Here is a 22,180-nt window from a genome sequence, read left to right as displayed (position 1 = left end):
GTGTTCTAAATATATAGAAATGTTAGATGTAAGAAATTTTTAATAATGTTTACCATGGAAAGAGGAAGGAATTTGTTTTTCAAGATGCCAGTTTTAAAGAAACAAGCCCAAAATAATTAATTAGTCCTGTAATAAATATCCTCCCAGCACACCCAAGAATGACCGTAACAACTTATGAGTCAAACACCTACAGCCACAAATGTTGAATTGTTTCATTTCTGACGAAATACTGCATTTTGCACTAAGGTGGGAAGTGAGAGCATTTCCTTCAGCATGAGGTGAAAGCTGGGCTATGGATGTGGACAAAACTGTGAAGAAAAATGAGATAAAATCCATTGTAAGGGGGCAGAGAGAGGGCAGCATGGCCACCAGAAAACCCCAAGTGGTGAATGGAGCCAGGCAAGAGCAGGTTTCTGCAATCACTGGGTATTTTGTGGCTCCTGAAACAACCAATAGTGAATTTGTAAAGTCTGTGGAGATCACATCCCAAGCTGCATTAAGAAAAAGCCTGAACCATTTCCTGCAATGAAGATTTCCATATAATAATGGTGACATACATGTAACTGAGTGGACCCACCCATGTCTAGTTAAAAAAGCAAAAGCTTGCTATTCTGTGTCTCTCATTCTTCTCTTCATTGGGTGAGGAAGAAAAGCACCCAGCTATTTTAAAATTCAAAGTTCACTGACTGTACAACCAGAAATAATGCCCTTTTCTTGTGCAAAAGGTCTAAAAAAGGTATGTCCTGATTTTTTTGAGGTTTGTAATTCACTGCTACAGAAAGCAATTTTCTTTTCAAAAGACTCAAGCCACCAGCAAGAGAACAGACCCCCGGGAGGATTTTTTAATGAAAAGGAGGATGGTGTGAGAGTTACAGCACTGCTCCCAGCCCACGGCCTGTCAGTGCTTGGCCAGGGAAGGTGAACTTGAGCTTCAGCTGAGGAACTGGCTGTGAGGGGGATCAGCATGCCACAGTCTCATTTTACAAGGACTAAAACAGTCTGGCTTACTCAGCTGAAGTGGGATACATGATCACTGCCAGTAACTATGCAAGAGAAGAGACTGAAAATGATAATAACTTCTTGATATAAAGAAAATACTGCTACATGAATAAAAACCTATAAATGGTCCTGAATATATTCAGAATAGAAATGGTGCTCAAGGAGGGAGCACCTGATCTGCTGCAGATCAGATACCACTTCAGTGCTTGAAACAAAGTCAAAATCTGCTCCACTCTACATTTCAAGAATTAAATCCATTAACACCAACAACAACAAAAATTCTGAACATTCAAGCCTTCCTGTCATAGAATCATTAAGGCTGGAAAACACCTTGAAGATCATCAAGTCCAACCACCAACCCAGCACTGCCATGTTCACCACTAAACGATTTCCCCAAGTGTCACAGGAACATTTTTGAAACACTTCTAGGAATGGTAATTCCACCACTGCCCTGGACAGCCCGTTCCAGCACCTTCAGTGGACAATATCTTCAGTGAAGAACTTTTTCCTAATATCCAATTTAAACCTCCCCTGGCACAACTTGATGCCATTTCCTCTTCCCCTGTTCACTGCATTATAAAGAATATAATTTTAATATAATATAGAAATAAAATCAAGGCAAGTTGTGACAAATTAGTCACAACCTGCCTTAAATGATTTTTACTTAGCTGATGAAATGTATCTTGGCAATGAATGGTAAGAAAAAACCCCAAGTGGTTGTTAGAATAGAACAGGGACAAATTTTGATCACAGACTCATGAACGTGTTTGTTTATAAAGAAGGTAAATAAAATAGCAAAAATCCTTTCAAATTTATCAGGCAAACCACAATAAAGGTTCAATTGTAACTGAACAAACTGGCCTGTTTTGCAGAATGATGGACCATTGAGATGCTCAGCCTTCATGGTATTCACAACAACAGAACCAAAAAGTTGAATCTGCCCTGCCACGGGGGGAATGTAAATCACATTGCAAGCCTATAGATTCCCAACAGACTTTGGATATGGTACTTCATTTGTTAAATAACAGCAAGGGGAATCAACTTGCAGGATTTAATCTTCAGTGGCATAATCTCGGCTAATCCCAGGTGGTGCCATATGTCAAAAGGCAATGCATCACCTTCCCTTCACACTCAGATCTCCAGCTACAGACCTCGGGGTTCTCCCTTACACTGATGGACAGATTCAAATGAAACCCAGGCAAAAATAGGTTTTGCCTCCACTCTTCTAAGCTTGCCTTGAAAAGCTTTTTAAAACCCATTTTCTGTAGTTTTTTTTTTTTTTTTTTTATGACTCCTTTTCAGCTAAAATCATTCATTCAGCTAAAATCACAAACTCATCATTATCTGGCTACACTCCATCAACCCCTAATTCCTTCTTTTCTTCTCCTCCCAGAAGCCACAGCCCTCCCCATTCTGTTTCCTTCACGGAGGACTCATTTTCCACTTCCAAACAATCTTAATAGGACATCCAGCTAATGACACACCTATTAAATACACCGACTTTAACTCAGAGTGAAGGGAAATGCAGGTGACAATTTGCTCTCTGTGCAGTAACTTTTTAAGAACTCTTCACTACCATCTTCAATTCTGTTACTGACAATTGAAATGACTTAAGATACCCATCCTGAAAGTGCTTTTGTCCCCCTCAGATGGAGAAAACACATCCAAACAACTCCAATCTCATGGTTTTTCCTGGATATTTCTCCCCCTCTTACCCTAAAACCTTTTACCTTTCTGAATATGGTACCTCAAAGAAATACAATCATGCCAGCACCTCCATCCTCTCTTCTTTACCCAAGTCCAAAGAAATGCAAGAGCTGCTCAAATGAGAAGTATTTGAGAACTGGCACCACAGTACTTGGAAATACATCTTCAGGACATGCAAGAGAGCATTATTTTCTCTTCCAGATGTAAGTAATTGCAGAAACCTGGAATTTGAGGCAACCTAGGAGCTAGTTTGCTGTCCACATGTATTCAAACTTCAGTCAAATGAGATTCTGGTGAATGAAATGAGCCTCTAAACACCAGGAACAATATTACTTCAATATTTTCAAGTCTCATTAAAAGATGGTAAATGTGATGATTTAGAATTTGAAGAAATTTATGAAGTCTGAGGGCCTAGAAACTGTGATACACAACCAGTCTAAACCTTGAGAGGCCCATCAAGTTTAATGAATCTTAAAGAAGAATAAACTCCAAACAAAAGCACATTGGATTTTTCATTATTCCAATTACTCTAGTTTCGCCACAAATGTTGGATATGGAGTACTTGCAATTAGGTTTTTCTTCTGGTCAGCAAACACAAATCAGCTTATTGATCTGTTTACACAGCTGGAGGTTTGATTTGCTGTACCACATGTATCTTCCCCATTTCACTGAAGCTTTTTCTTTAGTGATACGTAAGGCTACCTTCTACCAACGCAATTTGCAACCCCAGTCCCTGGAGAAATGCATCCACTCTCCAGAAAACTTGCATCAGTTGACAAAACAGCAGTTTTAACTTTGCAAAATCCCATTAACCCTCCAAATTAGTACTGCAAGGCAGCAGCAGAGGGTTGTGTAGAAACTGAGGAAGGTTGACACTGGTGTGTTTGGACATGAGTGCAGGACATGAAGTGTGCTCACATGACAGGACTGAAGCAATCCAGAGGAGATTCTGCCCATCTGCTTCCCTGAGCAGAGACAGAGAAATGCTTGGATGGAAAATGCTCCCATCCAGTGGCCATGAAACATTGGATCAGCTAAACTCTATCAGACAGCCTTGCCTTTAAATCTCAGTGCTGTAATGATAAATCCTGCTCTTTTGTTGCACAAAAATACCACAACAATGCCACAAAAATGAAGAAAAGTCACCAATACTTGCATTTCTGTTTCTCTAGAGAGTAATTGCAAATATGATGCAGTCTGAGTACAACTTCTGCTCCCTTTGTTAGACTGTGTTCGTTCAGAAAGATAAAGTTCTGGTGCAGAGAACCACAGAATGGTTTAGGTTGACTGGGACCTTAAAGCTCATCTAGTCCAAATCCCCTGCCATGCACAGGGACACCTTTCACTAGCCCAGGTTGCTGCGAGCCACACCCAAACTGGCCTAAACAGTTCCAGGAATGGGGCAGCCTCAGTTTCTCTGGGCAATCTCTGCCAAGGCTCCAGCACCCACATATTCCTTAAGAAAAGGTGGAACAGCCATATTTTGAGCTGGACCTCAGCAGCAATAGCTAAAAGACAACAGAGACTTCCTACATGTGACCAATTTTTCTAACAGCTGCAATCATGTCCTCTGTCTGGGATACCTGGTGCAGCATCTGCTTTAAAAACCTCGTTTCTCGTGAGACAATCCCTGGATACAGACTCATTTAACAGTGGAGACTACTGGCCTCATGCTGGAGGGAGGACTAAACATCCTCTGAAATGTAATGTCTGTAAGTCTAGAATTTAGCACAGCGACTAAAAACATGATCCAGCACAATTTAGAAGGGAAAAAAAAAGTGTCGGGAGAAGAGCTGCACAAAGCTGCAGAGGGATGTTCTTGTTAGTTGTGTGCAAATAAAAGAAGGAACAATCATCTGACTTCAAGCTCTGCTTTTAGTCTCAATGGTACCCACTGAAGGAAGGATACACACTAATTTCCTGATTCCTACTCAAGTTACATGTTGTTTTCAGGAGAAGAAAGACAATGTTTATGAGGAAGGTGAGGGAAAGGCTGGATCTGCCTTGCCAGTCAGTCTTTACAAAAACATGAAGCACAAAGTGTGTTATCACAGCTGCAAAAGATTGCTCTTAGGCCAAAAATACTGTATTCCAGTCCCACTGATTCCTAGGATGAATCTGACTGAGTGCTGCAGAAGCATCAAAGCACCAAAGAGACTGCGGAGCCCTACAGCAGCACACAGGTTCCTGCATGGTTCTCCTACAGAAAACATTCAGATGTCTACTTTGAAGTTTTACAAGATAAAATAGATTTCTTGGGAAAAAGCCTGCCCCAACAAACAGACTGGTTTTTAATGCATCCACTTGGTCAGAGGGAACTGATTTCACATCGTGCCCTTATCACCATTAGCAGCAACGCTCCACATCACAGGACATGAACACATTTCTCATCATTCCTATTTGATGCTGCACTCCCCATGATGCCAGCACAGACAGTTTGCTTTGTGCAAACAAAGTGAAACAAACTGGGGAGTTTCTGTAAATTTTTCAGCTGGGCTTTTCAACCCAGCCATTCCTTGGCATGACTCACCAGATGGCTGCAGAAGTCGCTACATCAACCCAAGAGAGCGACTGGAAAGGAGTCCAGAATTAGCAGCACTTCAACCAAGTATGAAACCATCCCACAGCCTGTCTTACAGCCTCAGTGACAATGGGAGAGACTCCCATGGTGGAGACACTTTGCTCTGGTCCCTCAGGAATGCCAGCTGCTGCTTCTGAGGATGTACTAGCATTCCCTACAAAGCATCTCCTGGATGTCTAAGCTGCATAAAACACACAGTGCTTCACCCATCTGCAACTCCAGGCCTGCTAGAAAACAAACTCAAGGGAAAGCAGCCTCCTTTACAATGCCTTAAAGAGCTCTCAAGTGTGTTATGTTTTATTCAGACTTAGGCTCCGAGGCTGGAGGAGGAGGAGGAGAAGAAAGAGATCCTCCTCTGAGTGTCACTTAGGCTGGGCGATTGCGTGCATCACTCTGCTCTGTGTGATTAAATCCCTCCACCACCCCTGCTTGTTATTCACATCAGCATAAAAGCTATTGAGGCGCCGGCCACACCGGCGTGTGGGGAACAAACAACGTGTTGTTCTCTGGTTTGAACAACCAACCCACCTCTCTCCCCTGCAGCTGATGTGAGCACGGACCCGCTGAGTGCTGCAGAGAGCTCCCAACACGTGTTGGAAACAAACCCCTGACCTGTGTGACTGCTGTGAACCTCCTCACTCAACTGGATGGACCTAGGCAGGGGTGGGAGCCAATGCTCCAGAGATAGAGCAGCTTTCTTTTGATCTGCTGATCAAAATGAGCAGATTTCAGATACCAGAGCAGAGTCCCTGAATTTTATTCTGCCTGCCATGGGAGCTGCTGTAAAGTGGTCACCAGAGCCTGCACTGCAAACAAGTTAATGACTTAAATTTATCTCCTTTACACAAAAATGTCTCAATGTAATATATATATATCTGCGTGGTGCTGAAGGCAGGACACATCTCCCCAGCTTCTGCCATTTTTCAGAATAGTTGCACCTTAAAATTCTGATGTTTCTGGTGGCAGACAAGTGACATGCTGTTAGTTTTGGGAAGGAAATTAACTGGACTTGATGCTCCAAGAGGTCTTTTCCAAACTTAATGATTCTAAGAAGGTCCCCAAGAACTCTCTTAATTGCATTACCCATTTATGTATGATGCAGCACTTTCGTCTAATTTCGGAGATTCCCACATGACATCAGAAAGCAAAAAGTGTCAACTCCAGAGGAGCAGGTTGGGGACAGCAGTTGTGACATATGACATGGCAAACCAGCCTAGGGCTGTGCTGGGGCTCCAGTAACATCAGTTTTGCACCGTCCCAGGCATCGTTCAGCCCCTAAACAATTGCAACGAGGTGATCAAAACCAACTAGTTCTAACGAGCTGGAACAAAAAGTGTCCAGTGAAAAGATGAAATGTGCTAAAGTCTGCACAGGGCAGATTCCCAAGCATTCAGCATTAATTTGTTGATGTGGGGAGGAGGAATAAAGGAAGGATGAAAGAGGAAAATACAACAGCCCTTTAATAATCCAGAGCATTATAAGTATGCACAGCCATCTGGTGCGGTGAACTTCTATAACCCAGCTTTTCGAATGGAAATAGCCAGCCCATTTTCCCTGGACAGGCACTGAGTATTCAGCTGGAATCATGCACTAAAATTACAGCAGCTACAAAAACAATAAACACGAAGCTTTTCTCTCCAGCCAGGAGTGGCTCTTCTAAGTGCAATGCTTAGGGAATAGCTGTTAAAATGGGGTAATACCATTTTTCAGCTTGGATCGCTTTACATCGCTTAAAAATGTGTCAGCAAGTTACAGCTGAACACAGGGGACTTTAACCACTACCTTGACTGAAAAATTGTCTATTAAGGAAGCTCAGGGTTAAGAGACCTGGACTTGGAAGAATGCAGGTGAAAAGACAAGATCACCAAGTATACTGAGCTGGAGATTGCCATGAAAAAAGAATGAGTTGGAAATTTCCAAAGGTATTCATATAGCACCAGCTCACAGCAGTATTTGCAGTAAGTAAACTGGAAAATACCTTCCTAACATCTGGGTATCCTGACATCTTCAGTGCTTTTATTCTCAAAAAATTCAAATTTGAGCTGAATGATGTTCTCTCATTCTGAACTATTACCTCAAGAGAGTATTGGCTGCGAACTGGAGTTAAAGTCAATACATGTTTCTACGTACAAATTCAGAGTAAGAGCTTAATTAAGAAATGGTGGTTCCTGACGCGGAGGAAAGATCTTCCCCAGGGAGGAAGAATATCTTTCATCACGCTGATTAGTGCAGTGGTGAGGAGATGAAGAGATAAGCTTATAACCTCCCACGTACACACAACCCCCTCCTGCAAGCTCCAAGCTGTCGGTGCACAAGCCCTGGGCGCTTACGAGGGAATGAACAAGGGGGAGTAAATCCTAAGACAGTCTTAGCTGCCAGTCCAACCCTGCCCTGCTCCCCGGCTGGAACAAGCTCTCCTCTGCTGCTCTGGACAGCTGCTTTAACCTCCTCGAGTGCATAGATGAATCACAGAATCGTAAGATATCCTGAGCTGGAAGGGACACACAAGGATCAAGATGAGGAGCTGTGCTGCAAACACCAGCAATGTCCAAGCCTCAGCTGCCCCACTGTCTGGCTTGTCTCTCCTTTCTTCCTTATAGTCACTCTTTCAGTTTTAACCAGAATCCAACCCTGTCATAGTTTCAGAGGAGGTGAAATGATGCCTCTTTCATCTGAGCATTTCCTGAAGGACAAGGTTTAGTGCTTCCCAAGTTAGGCCAGCATGGCCCAATGCCATTCCTTGTTTTCTCTCAGAAAGCACTGTTTTGGGTAGGCATGGTGAATATAACCCACTTTAAAGTAAACAAAACATCAGGAGACACTCTAAGTAGGCTTACTAGGTTTACCACAATTACAATGGTCTTTTCTGGCACTATTTGGGACATTTCTGTTGGAATTCAGAGCAGGATAACTGTTCTACATCCCATTCCAACACATTTCTCTGTATTTTCTTCTTGAATTTCTTTCAGCATCCCAGCTATTCAGTGATGGAGACAGAGATCCTGCTGAAAAACAAAGTATGTCATTGACACTGCACTAAACTGCACATACACAACAAGGAAAAAGGACAAACCAAAAATCCCTAATGTAATGCATTCCTACTTCTGCAGCTATAATCTTATACCAACGTGATCTTTTTCCCTGTTAAAATCCTACCCTGTTCTCCTTCCAAAAGATTAAAACATTTCAGTTTGCTATGTGGAATCATACTACCTACTGTTGAACCTAGCCATTCCCAGGTTCAAAAAGACTGTGGAGAAGATCCAGGTGAGAGCTTCCAAGACAGCCAGGGGTGCCTGACACATGGCCATCAAGAAGGGGTGAAAGGAACTGGACTTGTTCAGCCTGACAAAGAGAAGTCTAAGGGCAATCTAATAGCATATTACATTTATTTAAAAGTAGTTACAAGGATTTCAAAGCCACACAACAGGTCCAAATAAGGGGCAAGAGGGAGAAGCTGTGCCTTGGAAGGTCTGTATCAGGAAATACCAGGGGAAGGGTGGTGCAGCCCTTGAAAAGGTCAGTGGGGAGGTGGAGGATCTTTATCCCTGAAGCCCTTCAAGACTCAGGAAGACAAAGTCACAGCCAACATGACCTAGTGCTGGCAACACTCCTGTCTCAAGCTGAATGAGATTGGAGCTCTCCAAAGGTCTCTTGTAACCAAGGTTTCTATTACTCAAGTGTTTCTCCACCCTGCCCCCAGCCAGCACTGTCAGATCCCTTCAAGAGCAGCAGCACATCCCTCCTTCCAACACATATCCCTGCCCAGGCTCCATCCCACATGCTTAACAGGGTCAAGTGTACCATGAATGATTCAGAAATAAATGTGCTGATCAGCTTCGAGTAAATTTGGACTTATATTCAATTACCTCTCCTGCAGGAAGAATGTGCTTTAGTTCCCTCGCCTACTGAGCCACTGACTGACATAAAATTCATAGCAACTTTGAGTCCTTCACATTGCTCAGACTGGGTTGACATCAACCTTAGAATTTAAATAGTTAATTCCAGAAGACTGAATGACAGACAGCACAGTTCCACAAAGTTTGCTTCCTTGGGAAATCAGGGCAAAGGCAGGGCTGCAACAGACACCCAAGTATCATCCAATCCATCCCATGGTCCCCCAAGGATCTAGCACAGATGCATCACTCCTGACTGATGACTGCCTCATTCGTTCTGCAAGACAGCTTCAGAAATCCTCTGGGTAAACATTTTTTTTGGAGCAGGAGACACCAGTGCTGTAAAAAGTTCAGTGTGAATCTTTCTAAGTGCCATTTAAGGCTCTCGTTTGACATAATCTGGAAAAGAGATTATTCCTCTTCCTCTTTGAAGCAGCCTTTTACATATTTGCAAACTACTATGACAACACGCTCCCGAGGCCAAAGAGCCAAAAATGTTTTAGTCTTCCGGAGACTGTGGTTTTTTGACTCACAATTGTTTTTGTTGATCTTATGTCAAGTCTCTCCACTTGGCCTGTGGTGTTTTTGAAGTCTGCTGCCCACAAATGTCAGAGCTTCAGCCTGGCATCTGCAGCAGCCACTAAACACAGTAGATCACACCACACGCTGCCTTTCTGTTCATACACCTCAACACATTCACCTTTTCCCACAAGTATGACACTGCTCTCACACAGTAGTTTGTGATTCACAGACAGATCCTTTTCTGAGAAGCCAACACCTCCTAATTTTCTGTTCTTCACCTATTTTTGTGCACTAACTGACTCTTACTTAAAAACCCCCAAAACTACACCTGCTACTGAATTGCTCAAATTTGACAGGACTATCTGGAACTCAATGCCCTTTGCAGCCCTTCCAATAAAATGTCACCTGCAAATATAATGAACATACCTGCACTTCCTCCACCTGGGTTGGTCAATAACCCACTAAATACCTCTGGACTTTCAGCCATTTCTAGAGAACCACCATCACTACCATGTTCCACTTTGTTGATGAGCCACCAGTAAGTAAATGCCACTTTTAAAACAACAGGCCTGGGGAAATACAAGATTTGGTCCCCAAGCTTTCCCTGCTTCACAGTTCATTTCCAGAAAGAGTTTTCAGAGACCATGGAACACTTTCATAAAATAGCTGAAGACCTCTCCAATGTCAGATCCATCCTTGCCAAGCTCCAGTGCCAGACACTGGAGGTATGGGAACTCCTATAACTTAAGAAGAGGACTTCGCCACAAAATTATTTTACATTCTCTGCCACGTGTCAAGTTTTCCTTAGTTTTGCAGGATCAGCCTCTCGAGCAAAACAGTAGCTGAAGAATGCCACCTGAAGAATTCCTGAAGCTTATAAAGCTAAAAGAAAATAAAAAAAAATATGAAGGACTAAGTGTTGAGAGGTAAGAAACTGCAACCCAGGCAATCCTATATATATACTGATAAAACAGTATATAAAGTCCTCTGAGTCATCCCAACTGTAATAAGAAACTTTTCTCACATGTGAGCCACAACCATTCTCAAAGTCATCAGACTGTTAAAAAGTTTCTTAGAAATTACTCTTCAGTCACAGACAAAGGTAGGAAACACAGAAATACTTTTATCAGAAAGCTCAGTTCTACCTTTAGTGAGATATAAAACCAGACTCTTTGGTTAATCACTTGAAGTGCCTGAAGCACTGGAGCACTTGATGTGTAGGGAGCACCATGATTATGGAAGTCCACGAGTTGCAGACACACAGCCAGGCACAGGTCACACCAGCACTTTGGGGAACCCTGCAGGAACAGCAAGTAACTCTTAACAGCCACCTCCAGAATGTTCTGCCTCTCCCTGACTTGTGTGAACGGCTCTCATGTCACCAATCAACACTAATCTGGTGCATTAGTAAAAGCTCAGTTTTCAGGAAAATCTATAAAAGCTTCCATTTGAAATAACAAAGATATTGGAAAACATGTCTGGTTTTTCTATCTTGTCACTCACTCGGGGCAACAGGGGGACAAAGCAGAAGGGTGGTGAGATCAGAGAGAGGAGGAGCAGCTCATGCTCCAAACCAGGGAACTTGGGTGCACATACAGTGCACATACACCCCTTCCAGCTCCAAACAACTCGTCCAGTTCCCTCTGTCTATAGCCTCAACTTTGCAATTGCAATCTTGTCAGATTTAGGGATTTCAGGGATTAGGTAAAGAGACTGCCAAGAAAACCTCTGGGCTTAGGAAGCACCTTTTCAGCTCTCCAGCTCAACATGAACAGAAATCCCCCAAAACAGTTTTTGCAGTTGAAAAGAGATTTCAACTATGTAATATTAAAACCTTGTTTTCCTACCTATGCCAAGCACACTGCTTAACTCCTCCTTCATCACATCCCAGGGCAGGAGCACACTGCAAATGCTAGGGAAGTCCCAAATTCCGGTCAGAGGAAATCTGAAACACCTTTCAACATCAGATTGTTCCAAATATATCAGGTTCAATTGCCTCTCTCTAAGGCAGGGTCAATTACAGGCCACAAAGTGATTTGCAGCAAGGTACATATTCACAGCCCTTCCCCACAGAGCTCTGTTTTGATTAAACAAAAGTGGCTTTTAATCTGCAGTAGGGGCAGTAGCTGGAACTACAGCCAGGTGCCAGATCTGCAAAACCTCAAAGCCTCAGCCTAGGGCTCAGAACAGTGTTAGAAAGATCCTGCAATTTTCTCCAGGGTGCAACACTTCTACAGCTCCACCCTGAAAGCTCACTTCAAGAATGTTTTAAAGGTGCCAGCCAGTCCTACCTGTGCCCCTAGAGTTGCAATGCTGTCCTGGTGTTGCACGTCCATACAATCATCTGGGGCCTCAAGCCCTCAGCAGTGCAGGTCCAGGAAATCCAGCTGAAGCAGTGCAAGATGTTACTCCAATCCACTTACCCCACAGCCTGTGATAAACTCCCATGTGTGCCACAGCAATGAGAGAAGCAGACAAGTGCTCACACCCTGCTCAAGGGCTGCACCTGGTTCAAGCCCACCACCAGGAGCAGCCAGACTTCCAATACACACTGAACCCCAGGGAACCATTTCCAAGGGAGGGAAGGAGGAGACAGCTGTTGTATTTAGGGACATGTTTCCTGCAGGTCACAGCTCTTCCCAGTGCAGAATTAACACATATTCCCACTCTCTGAACCTTGGTCCTAAGTCAATGAGTGTGCAATAGCATGTCTTGCCTCAAAATACACCTCCACTAAGGTATAAGAAGAAACAACACATCTGAGCCAAAGCTGCAAAACCAAGGACTCAATCAGCCAAAGGTAAAAGAGGAAACAGCCTAGGCTATTTTTAGGCAAATGTAAAGGAGTCAAAGACCAATGGTAGCTGATAGTCCAAAACCTTTCTGTTAATAATTTGTATTCTATACAGAGGCAGCTTAATGTTCTTTTTCTACCCTACCAATGTCCCTTTATCCCTACATCCCTAATTCTGCAGAAATAGTATTCCACCATTAACAGGATTTTACAGGGCTCCCAGATGAAGGAATGAAAATATATGTCAAATCACAGCACCATTGTAAATCCCTGTCCCCCAGATGTAGCTCTTGCCTTCCTTCATCTGTATATTACGTGCCATACATTGTGCACCCCTTCCCCAAACCCAGTCTTTCACCCCAAAAATCTTGAGCAAAATGCTCAGCAGCTGTCCCTCACTCTGCCTTGAACATGCAGGTATGGACAGCAGCCCTAAGGAAAAAGGGCTGTGAATGAAATCACTGAGAAAAAACCCACATTCCTCCTCCCCATGGAGATTCCTTCCCTGCTTGCTTTGTTTCTAGAGGCTTTGAGGCTTAGACAGAGTTTCCACCCTGTCCTGATGACATGCACGATTCTGTGAAGTATAAACTGTTAACACTGACTGTTGCAGACTGCAGCAGTATGGAAATAGCAGATAGAGGCAGGGAAAGATCACCCCTCTCCTTGCTTACCCTGCCCTGGGACTGGGGGTTCTCTTCACTGCTGTGTTGCACCATAGGCTGAAGTACATAAGGCAAAAAAGGCAAAAGGAGTGATTTTGGAAAAGGTTCTTGTGACACCAATTCCATTGGAGGAAACAACCTTAAAAAAGAATCCCAAGATGCAGCCAGAGCAAGGGGAACTGGATTTTCAAATGCATGCATTGGTTTCAAAGCCCTTTCACTGGAAAAAGTGTTTCCTTACCAGGTTTCCTGGTTTCCTTACCAGGAAAAAAATTAAGTGTTTACCAATGCAGAATGCTGTGTTTTTGCAGGAGCATGGTCACTGACACACGCAGGAGGATGGGGGATTTTCCAGGTTTTAATTGAGGTTATCACATTTCCAAAGATGTCCCTTCCTGCAGAGAGAGAGAGAGATCTGGACAAACACTTCAGCTCTTGGAGATGGAGCAACACAAACACACCTATCCTCACGCCCACTGAGCTGGTGCATTAAAAGAAAAGAAAGAGCAGAAGCCAAGAGAAGTCCATTTATTGGGCTGGCCTCAGTGTTCTGTGCCTGGCTTGGAGAGGAGCTTTCATCCTGTTCAAGTGCTCCAGCTCTTCAAAGGAGAGCAGAGTGCCCTTTTCAGCAGAGCCTGCGACTGCAGCTCGCCAACACTCTCGTTGTTCTACTTCAAAATCACTGCTTTCACACAGCCATGTGAAATGCAAAAGCACATTCCTCTGTAAATTGATGGGTTTTTACTTTTTCCAGGCAAAGGCCTCAACAATTTATATAAAAAAACAATTCTTCCCTACACAGGAAAGAAAGCCAGCTCTAGTTTTAAGGAAAAAAAAAATGCCAGCATTACTCTAAGAACAAGACCATTGTAAAACACTTCTACCATCTAATGTGGCTCACAGGAAAAAACAGCAGCTGCTCTAAGTAAAAAGCTCTTTCTTCCCCCAACAAGGCTGAAACGTGGTCCCAGAGACTTGTATGCTCATGCCAATAAGTACTGCAAATGTGTTTTAAAATCTTGCCTTCAGCTGCCCCGTCCCTGTTTTCTTTGTTACACTGTATTCAACAGCTTGGGCCACTCAAACTCCAGCGAAAAGAATGGAAAATTGGCCACCCTGCCGCTTTGAAATCTCTCTCCTGGCACAGACATCAGAGGCCAAGGTGATGACTGCCCTGCAAAAGCATCTAATGGGTCTAAAGACCATCTTGGCACAGCCACGGAGGGCAACACCACGTGTCAGTGTGGCCTTCTGGGGACCCCACAAGGGAAGGGTCCTGCTGCATCCAGACCCTCCCAGGCACTGCGCCAATGGAGAACTTCCAGAACAATCAGGTGGCTTTGCACTGAGCTGCTCTTAGAGCAAAGAACAGCTCTACACTTTGCAAAGGTAAATCTTCAGTAAAGGGGGGCACCTACCAGCTTTTCTGGCCTCGTGTACATAATGGGACTTAATCTCCTGTATTAAAAAATATGTAGGATCAAAGGAGCATTAAAGGGCAGTGGTGCTTCTTTGTTCTTGGCTGTATTTTAAACTAGCTTTGAATGTTTTCTCAAAGACATACTCCAGTCCAAATTCAGGGAAGCCAGTCTGTCTTACTGCCCATCTTAAACAGGAGATGTACTACAAGAAGATCACCAGAGTTTTCCCTCTTTCATGGCAGTTGCTACCCTTCAGTCAATTTAATTTAGCATATAACACATTACACAAAGCTTAATGATATGTAACACTAAAGGTATGAACTGCAGAAAAAAACTTGGACAGATTTCTGGGGCAAACTAAGTATGAAATAGAAAATAAAGCTAATATAGTATGAAATAATTGTGTTTTTTCCTAAACAGGTATATTTTGATAAAGTGGTTGTACTTTTATCATCAAAACAACAAAAGATTGATTTTCTTTTTTTTAAATTACATAGGCATATGTAATTCATTTTAAGTGACCAAAAGTACAAACATGCAGGAATCACTCCAGGACTGGCAGCCAGCCAGACCTGCCACAGCATCAGTGCAAAACTTACTGCATTGCAAAACTTATGTACAAAATCTCATCCAAAGTTTCAGATTGCCTGTCCTATACTGACTGAATTCTCCTGAAAGTGATAAGGATTATGCAGAGATTTTCTCTGATATGCAAGTATCTTTTTTTTTCCCTCTTACAGGAGACCAATTTCTACAGTAAAATACAAGTAAGCAGAATAGAAAGTTGAGCTGCCACTGTACATTTCCATCTGCAACTTTTAGGGGAAGAAGGTTATGGAGAATAATTAGAGTTTCTTTTTGTGTGCCTTTTTTAGATTAAGTTTGTCATTTGATAGGAAATCCAACCACAGTCATCATAATTCATAATACAATGACTGATCAGTCCCTCTGGGGCAGGATGGGCGATTCAGCAACCAGCTCCCAACTGAGTCAGAAGCAGTCTGGGTTCAAGCTCTACCACATTCTCTCTCAAAACGTTGAATAAATGCAGGAAATTAATACTAAAATTTGACAAGCCTGTCACCTGTCTCCTCCACTGTGTGTCACAAGGGATTTGAGGGATTACAAATCCTCCACAGTCTTTTAACCAGCCCCCACAATGAGGACAATTACAAGGATACTTGGGAAAGGCTCTGCAGACGTGCTTGGTTAAGAACTCATCCTGTAAGCACACATCAGCTGCCTTGGAATGGCTTTATTTTTATCTTGCTTTCTGCCAGGTAGCCCAGGTAGTTTGTTTGCTAAGGCATTGCCTGCACTCTCCGTGCTTCCTGCTTCTGCTATCAGCTGCAGGCAGGAAAAACTGCTTGGGGAGAAAGTGGTTTATCTTTTTACTCACACAGACTGAGTTTGTTGTTATGGGAACACCATTCATGCTACTCATCCAGAGTAACTTGGTTTTCCTGTAACTAAGGGCATTCTTCCACCCTGAATCTATCCATACAGGATCTGCAGAGTTTACTCAACACCTGCATTTAACTTGGTGCTTTAAACTTCAAGTTAGGGCAGAAGATCATTAAGACTGAATGTTCAAGGAGAGAAAAGTAGGAATGCAATGCTCATACAGTTGCAAGTCAGGCTTTTCCTCTGACCTTTGGTCATTCTCTCCATCAATGTGTCTTCCATGAATTCGTCCAGTTGCTCTTCTAACTGAAGTAAACTTCCAAAGTCCACAGCCCTCGTTTTCACTCTCTGAATAATCTGTACTGTGACTGTGCAGATTTGTTAGGGAACTTTCTCCTGCTGGCTTTTAGGCAGAAGGGAACAGATCCTTCAATGTTCACTGTTTTTGTCCTTCCCTATAAAACTGACCACATATTTCACATCTGTGCAAATCAGCAAACTGCTGATCCATGTAAAGGCCACTATCACAACACAGCTGCAAAGCTCCTTCAAGAGATTTTGGTGAGGATATTTATCAAAAACCACTGCAAAATCCAAGTCACTCAAAACCAGATCATCTCTCTACAGGCTGCCAAGTCCCTTGCAGAGCTCCTTGTATGATGCACAATGTAAAAGCATTACAGACTTGCAATGCTCAACTTCCTTCAAGCATGTCTCTCCTATCAATGCATCCACTAGCATCATTATTTAGAACAAGCTTTTTTGGTTATTTGATTAAGACATGTTCCCACAGCAGCACACACCAGCCTCACCCACTGTGAGCATACCACACAAAGCTGATTCTGTTCTATGAATAGGAGAACAGCTCATGAGAGAAACGATTTGCCCAGATCAGATATCAAATTCAGAACAATCCATACACCTTAGCTAAGTTTCCCAATTTAACCATAGCATACATTCTCTTCCACTTATTCCATCCATTTCCCAGGTGTGTAAAGCAACATAAAAGTACTGGTATTCAACAGAAGGAGAAGCTTTGAAACAGAACCAGAGCAAGCCTGTCCTAGCAGGATAATGATGGTTCGATCTTCAATTCTGCACTTTCAAATTCAAAGGAAACTAAGAATGGAATTCCAGCTTTATTCCTCAGTCAACTTTTTAAGCTACAAAGAGATCCCAGAAATCAGCTTTAACTCCAAGATTTCAATTAAAAATTAAATTTAAAATATGTCCAAACATTCTTTTCAGTAAGTTCTAACAAAACAAGCTAAAAAGAATGATTTTGCAGCAGGCTACATTCAATGCAATGTCAACAGCTCACCTAACCCTTGCTCAGGATGCTCAGGAAAAAAAGCACACCAAGTTACAAAGCCAACTGTCCTTCCTTCCTCATCCTAGCCATTACTCGAAGCAGTTCAAAAAGTATAGAAGGAGATACAAGAGATAATCAGAGCAGTGATGTCAGCAGTACCTGAATAACCTATTGTGGGAGACCTCTCCTATTGATCTGCTAATGGCCTCTTCAAACAGACCTCACACTCCAGGAACAGGCGCCAGGGTACGAGGGTCTCAGTCAGAAAGCAATTACATTAGCTGGACTTGAGACCACTTGTTTTTCCAAGAAAATGGAGCTGCTTCTCAGGTCAGCGTGCATCTTGGCTTTTGTTCCTCTTTCAATACGGCTTTGTCCTCTCTGACCAGGTTTTGGGGTCAGACATTTCAAACAGCAGGACTCTGCACCGAGACTGAGGGCACTGCTGCTGCCTGCCATGGTTCAGCTTGAAGACAGCTCCCTCCTTTCCCCATGGAACTTGTCTGAGCCACACAGCTCAAGCTGTCAGCTCTGGGCACTTGTAGTTCACAGGCTTTCAACATTTCCTCTTCTATTTCAGAGCCTCAACTTTCAAATTACAGAGAAGAAAAGCAGTTGTTCCCATGAAACCTCTGCCCCTGCATCCATCCAAGACAGATGCTTTTGGCAATGCACTCGAGTATTCTGCCCACTCCTACTCCAAAGAAACCAGGACTTAGAGCTCCTACCATTCCCATTAATCTGATAAACTTATCAATAACCTCATTTCTGACATTTTCCCACTTCTTCCAGTGTAACACAAAAAAAGAACCATTGTCTGTGAACATCAAAAACTCAGAAGCATTTAAAAACCCAGAAGATGGCTTTAAGAGTGCTGGCAAGACTGTGGGAAACACAGCAGACACCTTTAAACCTCCGGCTCACTTTGTTTCCTCCTAGAATTTACTCACAAAATGAGCAGCCTCTTTACTGCATCTCCTGCCAATACCTGCCTACAGTCAAGCACTGTGCAATTTAGGGCCATAGGCTTAATTACACTAGTAAATTACAGCATCCATTTTCCCTGGCTTTAGAGGAACAGAAGGCATCCAGGCCGGTGGCTGACATATATTTGCTTTCCAAGCAGTAAAGCATCGACAGCTTCCCAAAAAAAAACCACTCATGTCACACTCAGTATCCGTAACAGCCTCCTAAAATGTGCAATTTGTGGTGGCATAACAAGTAAAATGCCTCAGGCTTGTGTACTGACACTTTGAAAACAGAGAGTTTAATGCTTTCTCTGTGGCACATGTGCTACCTCTGCATGTACAACCAACAAGTCTCCACGGCCTATCTGCAATTTACAATATTTCTCAAAACCAGTCCATTCTGGCACAAGGACCAGTGGACATCAAAGTAAATTACCCCAGGGAATCTTCAAAACACTCAATTCACTCTCTGCAGATTGTTCCCTCATTCTTCAAACAGAAGCCAGGCCATGCCTTTGGTTATTCACACTGCCTTTCTACACATGCTTTTCAGCTCTGTGTTTTCATCCAGAGAACACAGACCTGCACTCAATAGTCAAGGGGATAGCATAGCATGGCAAGGACATGACAATAGCAACACTCATTCCTAATATCAACTGGGTTTTGATCAGAAGTGTGAGGATGTTATTTGGAAGTGTTTAACTTCAAACTTTTTCTTCTGAAGAGCAAGAAGCACCTTCAGGCCTCATTATCATTTACAGAACGTCTAAAAATTATCCCCGAAGACTCTTCTTTCCATACTTAACTACGACAGCTATCCTTCAATCCTCCATTTTCTCACATTCCAAGCTCAGGAAGCAATGCAGAACAATTTCTGAAATAATCCCATTTTCAGATGGAAGAAGCAAGTGCCCCTTGCCTGCCATAACCCTGTCTTTCAGGAAAGCTATTTTCCATACTAGACTTGGATTTGTGTCAGAAATCAGACTATTGATACACGTGCCACATTTCAAACACCCTGGCACAAGTTTCAACTGCAAAGCCTCTAACAGCAGCTTACCACAGCCAAGGTCCCCCCAGCTAGAAATCCACAGGCATCCCAGTTCTGTTCTACAGCAAGTCTCCTCTTTCTGTGCACACGTTCTTTTAAAGGAGCTGCACTGGGAGCAGACAGAAAATGTGAAAGGATTTTAAAAGCCAGAGTCACAGATGTTCTTTTTTACCCCTGGTGATGTTACTACCCACACAACAGCCAGCTTTTGGTGATCACAAAGACACACCCAGGTAGAGCTTCCTTGACTTGCCCTCACCACACTCACCTCGCCTGAGTAGCTGTACTTTCCCTTCAGGATCTGCCGGTACAGGCGGGTGCGGTTGTCGTCCTCAAAGGGCATGGTGCCGCTGAGGAGGATGTACGAGATCACCCCCAGCGCCCACATGTCCACGGAGTTCGTGTAGGGCTTCCTGACCAGGATCTCGGGAGCGATGTACTCCGGGGTCCCGCACGTGGTCTTCATCAGGCAGTCATCTCCCTTCTTCCGCGCGCTCGCCAGCCCAAAGTCCGTGATCATGATCTTGGAATCCGTTCCCGGGTGGTAGTACAGCAGGTTCTCCGGCTTCAAGTCCCGGTGGGTGATGCCCAGAGTGTGCAGGTACCTCACCCCATCCAGCACCATCTGCAGCACGCGCGTGGCGTCCCTCTCGGTGAAGGAGCCCTTGGCGATGATGCGGTCGAAGAGCTCCCCGCCGGTGGCCAGCTCCATCACCATGTACACGCGGTCCTGCGTCTCGAACACCTCGATGAGCTGGATGATGTTGGTGTGGCGCACGCGCCGCAGGACGCTCAGCTCCGACTCGCACACCTCCCGCCCCTCCCGGTACTTGGTCTCGATCATCTTGATGGCGTAGGGCTGCTTGGTGGCCTTGTGCTCCACCCGCACCACGCGGCTGAAGCTGCCCCTCCCGATCAGCGCCTTGATGTCGTACTTGGCTGTCACCCGGGGGTCGAACTTGGCGCGGTATTTGGCCACTTTGTTCTTGCGGGGCTCGGGCTGGTGGGCGGGCAGGGCGTTCCCGGGGTAGGCACTGGTGTGATGGGGAGGGGAGGGAGAGCCAGCTTTGATGACGGCCCCGCAGTCATCTTTGATGAAGTGTTTGTATATGTCACTGTGGCCTGTGTAAGGTTCGACTTTTTTAACCAGGTCTAGCTGCACATCTTTGGGGGGCTCGGGAAGCACTTTGCTTGTCCCACAGCCCATCACTGACTGGTGTTAATTCCCTGTCAAGGCATGTTCCCAAGGAAGGATCAGCAGCAACCACATTCGGGGCAATTCCCACATTTGGATCTTAGAAAAAGAATGAGAAGAAACAAAGAGGACTCAAGGTAGTAAAGATCCAAACGAAGGGAAAAATCAAAACAAGAGGGCCATGCTAGCACAAACTGAGAATATGGGATTTTCACTTCTCTCTACTACAGAACAGGCACAGTGCTTTACTGTTTTCATCACAAGTGAGCGAAGGTAGTGCCTAAAAACACCCAGTCATGGTCAGAACAGATGTGTCCAGGGAAATCACACAGTATCTCTCTTTATAGAGGATACTTTGTTTTCTGCTCCCTGCTGAGCACTGAATCAATCACAGAGCAGTAGGGGCTGCATAAGACTTCTGGAGGTCTTTTTGTTTAGACACTATTGCTTAACGAAAATCAAATAAAGGAAAAAGTCAAGTATTTTCTTTAGTTTTGTTTGATCTGCTCAACTTCCTCAGCCAGCAGCCAATCCAAACCTTATAGTTCTGAGTTTTCTCACCAGAAGGTCCATAAAGCTCCTCAGCAACTTGCTCACTTAACACATCTTCCCAAGATTTTCTTTATATTGTACTTGTACACTGTCTTAAACCTCTCACCACTTTGCTGCTGGGGATCAGTGGAATAGAAGAAGAGGCAGTGAATATGGAGCAAGAAGCACATTGGTTTTAAGGTGCATTTCACCACTGCATTTTAGCCTTTGCTAAAAGGGAGATGTTCACTTACCCAGAGCAGCTCTCAGTCAGCAAGTCCCTCATCCTACAAACCCTGAGAAATCAAGGTGGCCTTTCACATCTTCCAACAATCTCAGTTTTGCTTTATTTTACATCTTTAAGCACCACATGAAACTTCTGGCTTTCCATACAGAGCTGCCTATAAGAAGTGGAATTCCAACCAGGAATGTTCCAGACTAGGAGCTCTTGCTCATCACACTGTATTCCAACAAAACCAAACTAGCTGCACTTGAGCAAGTCTTTATGTGCTGATTAAAACAATATGACTGGTCAGGAGATGGGGAAGGCACCTGTGGCTCTGGCAGTCATTGGGCAGTTTCACATTCGCCCTTTTTGACTTGAAGTCCGTCAACATGTGCCTGAGCCTTCACAGGAGGCTACAGAAAACCATTAGCCTTGAAAATGTGATTTTAGGTCTTACCATCACCAGGTGTATCTCCACTCATGCACCACCTCTCCAAGCAACTGCTCAGCATGAACAGCAGAAAAGGAACCCCAGCCGGTCTTCCATCGGGAAAAGCAAGTGGAGAAATAAGAAATCTTTTAAAGGAACACCTGAAAGAAGTTCAGACTCTTCATCCAACCTGGAAAGAAAACCAGGCTTCAGTAAAGATCCAGTTTTATAATCAAACATTATCAAAGTAACTTCTCAAGGGAGAATTTCCCTCCTGGCAGAACACTGAAGTGAAACAGCCATGCACAGACATGCCTGCAGCAGGGTGCAGGCAGTAGAAATAAAAAACAACTTCACAGAAAGGTTAGCTGACTTTCACCAAGCACTGCTTCATTCAGATGTAAGCACTGTGATAAAAAATTAAGAGCTCTGGCTAGTCCTGAATAATGCCTCCCATGGACAGTTTTCCCAGCATTCC

At 43.8% G+C, this 22,180-nt stretch overlaps 1 protein-coding gene across 1 annotated transcript in view; it reads right to left on the bottom strand.

Moving 5' to 3' along the window:
- The window catches only part of PSKH1 (protein serine kinase H1), a 30,487-nt gene that overhangs the window by 7,175 nt on the left and 1,132 nt on the right, over window positions 1–22,180 (bottom strand). The window contains exons 2-3 of the mRNA XM_066327630.1: window positions 21,730–21,892; window positions 19,589–20,614 (exon numbers count right to left, since the gene is read on the bottom strand). Coding sequence (XP_066183727.1) covers window positions 19,589–20,527 — 939 coding nt within the window. The 5' untranslated portion in view covers window positions 20,528–20,614; window positions 21,730–21,892. The remainder of the gene's footprint in view (window positions 1–19,588; window positions 20,615–21,729; window positions 21,893–22,180) is intronic.

This window comes from Sylvia atricapilla, chromosome 12, assembly GCF_009819655.1.
Source record: "Sylvia atricapilla isolate bSylAtr1 chromosome 12, bSylAtr1.pri, whole genome shotgun sequence".
In the NCBI taxonomy this organism is placed as follows: domain Eukaryota; kingdom Metazoa; phylum Chordata; class Aves; order Passeriformes; family Sylviidae; genus Sylvia; species Sylvia atricapilla.
The sequence above is the reverse complement of the archived record's forward strand: the minus strand, read 5'-3'. Positions and strand labels throughout refer to the sequence as shown.